This window comes from Semicossyphus pulcher, unplaced genomic scaffold (assembly GCF_022749685.1).
Source record: "Semicossyphus pulcher isolate SPU_LCO1_2020_fin unplaced genomic scaffold, fSemPul1.0.p SCAF_17, whole genome shotgun sequence".
Taxonomy (NCBI): Eukaryota; Metazoa; Chordata; class Actinopteri; order Labriformes; family Labridae; genus Semicossyphus; species Semicossyphus pulcher.
Genome location: NW_027211681.1, coordinates 6624392 through 6634685, shown reverse-complemented (window position 1 = coordinate 6634685; position 10294 = coordinate 6624392). Strand labels below are relative to the sequence as shown.

The following is a 10294-nucleotide window of genomic DNA, read 5'->3' as shown; positions in this document are numbered from 1 at the left end:
AGTGGTTCAGGCTGAAGAGGAAGCTGCTGTTGCATAACGCCACCTGCAGTCCCCTAAACAAAGAGAGTAAGATTTAGGCATTCTTGTTATTTTTTATACAAATCAATGTGTAAGTGTATTGTGGACTTAAAATCTGAGTTAGAGGTCAGATATACCATCAGGGGCTGCTGAGGAGGATTCACGTCTGCCATTTGAGGGACTCCCATGAAAGGAAACTAACAATTAACAAGAAATAGAGAAATTAATGTTTTTGGTGCAGATCTTTAAAGCCTGAAACAATATCTAATAAATGTAAATGTGAGTTTACATGACCTGTTAAACACTTACTGTATTGCCTGCAGGAACGGTGTACACATTGGGAACAGGAGCAGGAACAGCAAAGGCAGGAACAGCAGGAACAAACTTGGAGAGGGTATGAAGTCATATCACTTATCAAACCAACATGTCGGAGAACAGGAGAGTGCCATCTTGTGGTAAGTTTTTTAATGTTTTTTTTTGGCAGGGGGGGTGGACGTTTTTCATGTTTACAACACTTAAAGTTTTAATCTTGGCTCACTATTATAATAGAACAAATGTCATATGTAAGAAGTTAAGGTAACAATCTCAAAGACTTAAAGTTAAATAAATAAATGTTACATGTTGTCCTGTGAGGAACTTTCGGTTTGTGTTGATTTTGGCGCCCCCTGTGGACAAAGCTGTACCTCTTATCTCTTTGCTGATTTTGTCCTGATGTGCTTGAGTGGTAGTTTTTAACAAAAAACATCCTGCTTTTTTTATCAGTCATATGTATCACTCACTTTAAATTTTTGCCCTGGAAAAATTTGTATTACGAACTGGGTGTCCGGAAAAAATCACAAGCGGTGCCCGGTTAGTGACGCGTTTTCCATCACCCAGCAGTGGTTGGTCTGCCAGAGAGGGTAGGTGGAGCTCAGCGGCTGCTTTTCAGGTCTCTGCAAGTGTTGTGAGTAAATGGTAATCTACTATGGCTGAACAAACAACTTAAAAGATCGATGACCACAGATACAATTACAAAAATAAATGAAAATCCAAAGAAAAAAAACAACAACTTTGACACTCAGATGAAGGCAAACAGTCTAAAAAGGAAAGCGACGAGGAAAATCAAGAGTTACAACCGGAGCCCACCGTGGACGTCTCACATGCAACACTGTCTGGAATTACTGCAGTTAACCGTATATCACCATAGGTGCCGCCAAAGAGAATGAAACTGAGATCTTTGAGATTACCACTTTAATGTTTAAAGACATTTTCCTTGGGGTTGAGTTCATTTGTTTGGAATTCATTATTTCAAACATGCTCTTTGAAAGAATACATTAGAACCAGAAGATGTAAAATAATGGCCTCTAGTGGGAATGTCTTGTTAGTTGCACACAGAAATAAAAATAAACTATCTACATAAATAAAACCTACATTTCATTCAAAATCTTAAATCAAATCTCAGACTGAAACTCTTCAAAATGTTAAAGCATGATGAACTGAAGCGATGAAAATGACAACCTGACAGACTGACCTGAGCATACTGCGGCTGCCCCACAACTCCCGCCCCCCCAACTGCTACCATGGGAGGGTTCAGGCCTGCAGCCATCCTGACAGGTATCACTCCGTTTGCCACTCCTCCATTCGTACCTGCCATCATAGCTGCTAACATCCTGTGTGACTGCATGTAGGAAGAGAGAGAGCTATAAAGTGTCTTAATCTATAGTGAGGAAATCATGCATACATGTATCGGTATAAATGTGTCTTACCTTGCCTGCATTGACCTGCAATAAGTCAAAACACCAGAAGTTACATGCACTGCTTTGTATGTAAGATAGATACAGAAAGACAGACAGTCAGATACCCACGTAGCAGATTGATGCTAGAAATGTTACAAGGACGAGGAGCTTCATTTTGCAGCCTGAAACCTGCAAAGTCCAGAACAATAGACGTGACTCTAATAATGTTTATATTATTATCTAATTCCAATCCAAATATACAATCGTATACCTTCCTTTTTTTGTGTCTTTCAAATTTCATGTGCAAAGAAGGACTGCTTTGACTCCCTGCATTTCGAGCACCTTTTAACAGTCCCTTAGATTATTCTGAGCCAATTAGAGAGGAGTTCTCTGGCATGTTCATGAGCTATATTTGTCGCCTGTGTGTCACGGGGACTTGTGATATGACATATGTTTCCAGAGTAGAACATGTGAAGAAATGCAGCAGACATTGTTCTCCATACATGTGAGCGACCACGAACAACAACAACAACAGAGTGATTCAGTGTCTTGGGATGGTTTGTGGAACTCTCTGAAGGCTATTGACCGAAAACCTGCATGAACCATCTAAATGTTGCGGGTTGTGGATGCAGGAGGCAAACATCTCACATCATTATTAAGTGCTTTCACAGAGATCGCGTGTGTATTCTTACATTTAATGAAATATAACTAGCAGTACCCTGTTTTTGAGGGTTTGGTCGTGACTCCATGAAAACATCTACTTATTTTTTTTCATGTCTACAAGTGCAAATTTCATGTTTCCTGCTGCTGTGTTGTGATGCAATGTTAGAAAACTTGCAGAAGGCGTGTCTGGAAGCCTAACTATAACTTGTAATGAGTTTAAATGTGTCTCAGGTAGACTTTTATTCAACAGCGAAGACACAAACACAAAACAAGAGACTTCATTTGATGTGTAAAATCAAAGATACCTCTTTTTTGATCAGCATTTCCTTCTACATGTTTAGAGCTATATTACATTCATTCCCATTGTGGCTGCCTGGGTATGTTGTCACACTGAGGCTTTTTTATGCTGCTGACAGGGCAGCCAGGTAAACACCCTCCGTGGTAGTCTGGTCTTACTAATTACACACCGTCACCAAGTTTAAATTAAGCAACGTTTTCTTCCTGATTAATGCCTAGACAAACAGTATTCCCAAGAGTAGTAATGTAAAAGTAATGTAAATATACATGTTTAGTTTCTGATTTATGCATTTATAACAGGCCTTTCTAATAAGAATCTCTAACTCCATGAATTCAGTCATTATGTGCGGTATTTTTGCTCCTATTTAGAGACCCAAATCACCGTGTTGCATATAGTTTGAAGCAGCGTACTGTAAATAGAAATTTGTGCACATTTGTAGCAGTCTACGAAACAAAAATAACTATCAGGGTAGCCAAACCCATGACGTTAGTTGTTGTTGTTCAGTGTTTTGCTGATATTTTCAGCTTTGGATGATGTAAATTTAACATGTACTTTGTTGCCATATAGGAGGAAAGACTCAACAAGGATTCACTGTTTCATTTCAGTCTTTTATTGATCATTAGTCATTAGGGCAGTGATTTATAAAAGCATTTAAAGTATGCATTACAAGTATTGAGACAGGATCAGGATTTAGGAATCAATCATTAAATATCTGTGATGTCAGCTGTGTGCTCAGTTTGCTTCATTCTCATCCTTCTCCATTCCAGAGCACTCTTCCTCGTCTTCATCGGCCACCACCTTCTTCACCGGAGCCTTCTGTGTCCTTCTGAGGCGAGCTGCCACAGAGCGCTGAAACCTCAGTCTGCGAGCCGCCTTCCCGCCGGCAGTGGCCGGCTGCTGCTGGTTGTTCAGCGCTGTCAGCGGGATCAGCTGCACATGGCCGGGAGTCAACAGGGCACCCTGCTGGTCCCCCCCAACGTTCTTCTGTGGCAGCACAGCAAACAGTGTGACCGACCCGCCCATGCCAGCCTGACCCATCTGCCCTGGTGGATTCACGTTGGCTCCGCCCACCTGACCCAGGAGAATAAAACCACCTTGTTGGAGGGCTCCAAGGGGAAGCAGCTGCTGCACGGGACCCTGATTGACCGGCTGGATAAAAAGTGAGCCACCGAGTTGGACCAAGCGTGCCACAAGGGGTTCAAGGTTCAGTTGGACCCCATTTTGACCCCCGGGGTTGGCGTTGTTGCCAGCTGCTGCTCCATTATTATTCATCCCCCTATTAGCAAGTGCCTCAGCACTTCCTGAAGTCACACCACCCTCCACCACAACAGCAAAGATCTGGAAAATAACCCACAGTGTGCAGAACATGTTTTATCTCAGTCTCAGCAGAAGCTACAGGTGAACAGCTGCTTCTTTCTCCGCTTTTATAGAGAGCTTCAGATTCAACGATCACAGAGAGAGGTCCAATCAGAGTCCAGCGCTTTATGTCACAACAACAAGTCACTGTAATCATCATGACCATGCTGCAGGCTATTTTCTGCTTTGTTACCTGGCGGAGGGTCATTATTCAGGATAATGTGGCAAACCTAAACCAAGTATCAGTGACTTGCATTCTCCAAAACCTTTGTGGCAGTGGTCTTATTTTTATGTCATGGCAGCATCAGCAAAAACGGACCAACAATAACTTGACTTTAGGGTCCTCCAGGATTTGGCAATATAATAGAATAACTAAAAAGAAATTGACAACAGGGAGCTACGTAATACTCATTTGGAGCTTTAATGAGAGCTACAACGAAACATAGGATGCAAAGACAAACATTTACAGCAGTTCCCACTAATATATAATCATAGTTTTACATGTCCTATTAAAATCATCTACTTCACCTTCATTTAAAGAGTCATTCTGTGCTAAGTCACTCTTACATACAAACCACATTTCTTTTGAAGCCTGCTTTATGTACAACACCTTTTTTACTAGCTGATGTAAACTTCCCCCGGTTTGGAATGCATTAGAAAACAGTGTCTGGATAACACCGGCTAAAAATAACTATTTCTAATAAAAAATAGCTCTAGCAGCTTTGTCTAAATACAGAACAAAGATCCAAGTGTCCAAGCGTTGCATGAGACAAAATAAAAACAGCAGCTCTTGCCCTCTACAGCAGGAGGTAAAATGAGCGTTCTCATGTGAATGTGTCAGAGCTGCTTATAATACAGAGGTTTTATGGAGGTTTCTGTCTCAAGCTGAACTGTTGCTTGTGGAGAAGATGAGGAGCAAAATGAAGCTCAGAATAAAAGGTTGGCATCCATATCCTCTGTGGAGAAAATACATGAGAAGCATTAATGGGATTAAAAATACATGATTGACAGCAGTCAAATATAATCATGTAGTGTACTAATAATTAAATATAACATTAAATTTACATTCCCATTAGAGCATTTATTTTAAATAATGAAAAATATAAATTAAACAAAAGTCACTACATAGTTACCTTCAAATCACTAAAGCAATATCCCACAAAAAGGAGTGATGTATGAATATCAGCACTGCTGTGATTCGGTCATAGGCCCGAAGATAACCACAACATCACAAACTGCTTTTATACAACAGTTATACAAGCGGCAAATAGAAGTAAACAGTAATAATCAATAACAGATTATTTTTTGCTCCACCAACTCAACTAGTTCCACAACTTAACTGAAACTGGACTGTTGTTGCCAAGCAACCCAAATATTCTCCTGCACTCTGTGTTTACAGGTTACCACAGATCATCTGTTTTTATCATCTACATTTATCCTTGTGTTTTAATGTATCATCAACCAGTGAAATAAGAGTCTGCTGTGTGATTTAGAGGTACCAGCTTGATTAATGTAGACACACACGGTCTGCTGTAATGTTAATTAACAGTATTCAGAACATCTGGCTGAGGCGGAGGGATAGACAAAGCGAAAAGTCCCAGTGATGTTCTCTACATCAGCACTCATGGAATGCCTCTCCTCCAATCAGATTACTTGGTCGGAACTAATTGTTGTATAAACAAAGATATAAAGCTATTATCAATGTAGAGTTATAACACTGTGTGCTGATGACATGTTGTTGCTCTTACCATTCTTGATGCCAAAACAGGAGGTCCACTCTTTAAAGGACACCTGCTTGTCCTTGTCAGCGTCACACTCCTGGAAGAAGCGGGAGGTGCAGTGCTCCATCGGCACAAGAGGGACTCTTAGCGGGGCGAGCTCTGAGTGTGACAGCACCCTACACAGGGCAGATCAACATCACATGTTTATCATTGACATACAGCTAGGTATGTTTGCTTTACATTAAGACTCATTCAGTGGTTTTCTTGCCAGTGCTGGCTGGGATTTTGTTTAATATTTCTTATCAGCCAATCCAGCCCTTTATTTGGATAAAAATCCTTCATTATACTATGAAAAGCCAATGTTTGATACTTTGGCAAGAAAATAAATGGACACCTTAAGCTAAAAAAATGCTGTATTATTGGCCCTCTGAACCCAGTGACACCCTAGTAAGCACTCTATGAGCATGTTTGAAGGAAATCTAAAGATTGAGGTAAAATAAAGTTTAAATACTTAGTAATGTACCTGTCAGAGGGGTGTTGGTCCAGCTGAGCAAATTGCCAGTGCACGGGGTAGATGTACATGTTATAGTTCTTCTCAAAGTCCTGTGCGAGCAGCTCAACAGAGTGGTCGCCCGCATGTAGACGCCGCTCACTCTCAAAGATCTTCTTCACCTACAGATAACAGAACTTTGATTAAGTTAAACAAAGACTGATAACAACATATATTTTGTGTAAATTCCTTTCTGATTGGTGTGATGTGACTTATTGATGGGATACAAACAGAACTAATTGCAGCTTACTTTAACCTGCATAAAGTAAACAGTTTGTGTTTTATCAATACACATTCGAGCACTGCATCTTACTCTAAAACGCTGTTTAGGAGTGAGGAAGCCAGGAGACATGGAGTCATGTTCATAGAGCTGCAGTAGCACATTCTTCAGCCAATCCCTCATTCGTAAAGGGAACTGGATCAGCTCAGTGTCCACGCATGCAGGTATTACTGAGAGAGAAACAGAGAAACATTAAGGCTCTGCACACAACTTGCTAAATGTTGTTTAAACCATGCGATTAACTCTCACGTTTGCACGACCCAGTGTAGTCCAAGTGAAGTCTGTGTCCTCTCTTGGTGCCCTCCAGGTTGCATTTAGTAGCAAAGAGTTCACATGATGTATCGTATGTTTTATTGTCTGTCCCACAAACCTGCAGAAATTAAACAACCAAAAATGTGACATTAAAAGACAACACAGCAGCTGTTAAAAACAAGTTTGCCTTCAGCTGATCATCCATACTTACATGATCAAACTCGTTGAGACTGGGAGGACATTCGGACGGCTCCCGACACACACAGCCTGGCTTGTTGTCCGCGTCAAGTTTGCACGTCTTTCCTCGCTTGCAGGGAAAGTTGTCACATGGATCTAGAGGAAAAGATAAGCCCTGCAATGACCTCTGACCTTTACAAAGAAACAGTGGCATCAAGAATCATTTTCAGGATGTGTTAGGTTTAATTTTTATAGTTTGATAACTGGAAACCCAAAGCTACAACCACCCACACCCTCCCCTGCATTCCTCTGCTGTTGAGTTTGTACAGTGATTAACTTCAACTTGATCTCTATCATTCTCTCCTTAAGCCTGCAGAGCTGTGTTTTGGTAGTGACCGTGAAGCAGAGTGACACTATTCATGCGGAAGTTTGAGCAAACTGATCCAGTCAGCAGATTCCCCCGCGAGGCTGTTGGGATAGTGCATTAGTCAGTGTGGTGACCTACCAGCAGGGGCTTCTGAGTGATGATCGCCTCCACTGAGAGAGGACCGGGAGCTGGGGTACAGATCCACTGTGGCTCTGATCTGCACTGGATTCATTCCTACCAAAGGACCCTGGAAAAGTGAACAGGAAACATGAAAATATAATTTATTTTTGCAGCCATGCTCATCTATAGCCATATGTAAAGGTCAATTTCTTCTACATACCAAACCAGGTTTGTGCCAAAGTGTTTTGCAACAAACATATGTGAGTGAGAAGATTGAAAAAAACATAATACATGAATAAATACACTGATGCACACAAACATACAGAAATACACATACACATGCATACAGACATGCAATCATCACAGAAGGCCCTGTCTCCAAAAAGTTGTCATCCAGGCTTTTAGTAAGGGTATTGGGACCAATCTGCTCATTGGGTGGTATCTGAAGGTACAGCTGGGTGTCATCTGCATAAGATATTGTGATTCTGAATAATTTTACCTAGCAGAAGCATATAGATGGAAAATAGGAGGGGACCGAGGAGTGAGCCTTGAGGAACACCACATGACAGACACACAGGGGTTGAGGATGAATTGTTAACAGTGAAAGAGAAGGTCCTATTAATTGAATTGGGGCAACGCCAATTGAGAGCCATACCGGAGACTCCAACCCAATGACCTATGCAATGTTTAAATATCTCATGGTCTACAGTGTTAAAGGCAGCTCTGAGATCTAAAAGAACCAAGACTGAGGAGGGAGGTTGTCACTGTGAATGTTCCTTTAAAGTACAAGTATTGATGTGGCAAATTCTTAAAATAAAAATATAATTGATAATTGTCACTCTAAATAAAGTAAATATATAGATTATTTACACTAACCCATTTTCCTGCCCTCCTCCTCTTGGCCTTGTGGACTGTGTTGTCGATGCTGCTGCTCTCAGACTCCTGAGCGCCCTGTGGACTTTGTTCCTGTCCCGGCTGTGTTTCATCATTCTGCAGAGAGTGCTTCCTCGCCCTCTGGTTCTTCTTCTGCTTCCTTGTCTTCCCCTTGGTTTGACTCCCACTTTCATTCTTACTCTTCTCTTCCCCCTTCCCAGCCAGTCTGGAACCTGACTCGAGCTCTGTACTGCTCTTTGGCTCCTGAGGATCCATATTTGCTTCGGTTTCTTTCATATCGACACTTGCTTCTTTAGATTTGGCCTGTGAATGTTTGTCCTCATCAGACGCTTCCTCACTGCCTGCTGCCTCAGTGTTTTGTACGTCATGTTCAAAGTCATCTGTAATGGTGGTTTCCTTCTCTTTAGCATCTGTTTTTGGAAGAGGCTGGTCGTCATCTTGTTTGGGTTTCATTTTTGCGGATACAATCTGTAGAGGTTGTAAGATGCCGCTATCAGACGCATAGTCAAGATCAGCAGGGATCTCTGACTCTGTGCTGCCATCAGCTTCTTCCAGCAATGGCCTCTGCTCTTTTTCCTTTAGTGGCATGGTTTCCACCACCTCTTCTTTTTTCACCATTTCATCCTCCTCCACACTCTCTTCCTTTTCTTCTTCTTCCCCATCCGTCACCTCTTTAGCGTCTTCCTCCATCTCTAGTTTGTCATCCAACATCTTCTCCTCAGCTTCCTCTTCTTCGTCAGACTCCATCTTGCCTGGTTGCGTCTCCACTTCTCCTTCCTCCAGCTCTCTTTCTTCTGCTTCCCGCTCTTCTTCTGCTTCTTTCTTCAGGAGGTCGACCAGTTCCTCCTCACTCAGCAGGACCGCCGTGCTTTTGTCGCTCCTCTCAGTCACCTCAAACTCTCCTTCCTCCTTGTTAGCGTTAGCGTTGTCTTCAGAGCTCAGTTCTTCGTCTTCCTGCTCCTGGCTGCTGGCCTCGATCGGGACTAGAGTGGGTAAAATCTGCGACTTGTTGGCCTCCTCTGTGATGATGTCCTTTTTAAGGAGAATTGAAGACAAAGTATTTATTGTACGTCAAGAAATCTTTGAATGTTCAAGTAGATTTTTGAAAGATTCGGAGCCCTGACTTACCTTTTCCTTGGCTGAATGTGAATTCTTACGCAGTCCATGACGTTTTCCATGAGGTTTACTATTAACCTAGATTAAATCGGGGCATTAATAGTTTATTCAGTGAATGCTAAAACTGCACAAACAAAGAAATAACATATCACATCTTTTGTAATTTGAATAGCTACTCACAGACAGGGCAAGAGTTGCTGCCAGGAAGCAAATGAATACTAAGCAGGCCCTCATACCTGAAACAATGAAATGAATTGTTCAAACTCTGGACAAGTTGAAACAAGATTCAACAAGATGTGCAAATTTGCATTATTGTGAATCACTGCAGAGCTTGAATTCTGATAAACTGATTCAAGAACCGGCTTAAAAACACATTATAAACAATCAATTCATTATATTCTGACTTCTAAGATGTGAACTTGGAAATCTTTCAAACTTCAGACAGATGAGCGCTTCTGTTCGCTGCCAACACTTTCATGACGAGCAGAGCTGCGGGATCGGCCTCCGCTGTTGTCAAGGTTACAGGCCTCTGAGATGCGCCTCTCTCTCTCAAAAGTCACACTGAGAGCTAAAGTAAACATCAGAAGCTACCAGACTGGAAAAAAGTTGACTAAGTCCACAAAGTTTTTGTCTCTCTGAGCGGAAACAAAACAGACACTGCGAGGCCTGTCCACAGGAACAATAGCTCGCTGGATCAGACCAGTAAAGCCCAGATAGGTGCAGACAGGGTGTGTGTGTGAAAATCTACTAAACAAGTTTATTTGATC

General features: G+C 41.8%; 1 protein-coding gene across 1 annotated transcript; it reads right to left on the bottom strand.

Moving 5' to 3' along the window:
* Window positions 1-4536: 4536 nt before the first annotated feature.
* sparcl1 (SPARC-like 1) lies at window positions 4537-9761 on the bottom strand. The gene is made up of 10 exons (XM_069665911.1): window positions 9708-9761; window positions 9540-9605; window positions 8394-9443; window positions 7536-7644; window positions 7065-7186; window positions 6851-6971; window positions 6635-6771; window positions 6295-6443; window positions 5799-5947; window positions 4537-5006 (listed from the first exon to the last, which is right to left on the bottom strand). Exons 1-10 carry the CDS (start codon window positions 9759-9761, stop codon window positions 4978-4980), a joined length of 1986 nt encoding a protein of 661 aa, XP_069522012.1. The 3' UTR covers window positions 4537-4977.
* Window positions 9762-10294: the final 533 nt, after the last annotated feature.

Excerpts from the sequence above, each read along its gene's own strand:
- sparcl1 (XM_069665911.1), bottom strand. The coding sequence starts at position 9,761 with ATGAGGGCCTGCTTAGTATTCATTTGCTTCCTGGCAGCAACTCTTGCC. Across the intron at positions 6,444-6,634 it reads CTCCTAAACAGCGTTTTAGA|GTGAAGAAGATCTTTGAGAG; the intron begins GTAAGATGCAGT and ends TGTTATCTGTAG. Across the intron at positions 5,007-5,798 it reads CTGTTTTGGCATCAAGAATG|AGGATATGGATGCCAACCTT; the intron begins GTAAGAGCAACA and ends TTTTCTCCACAG.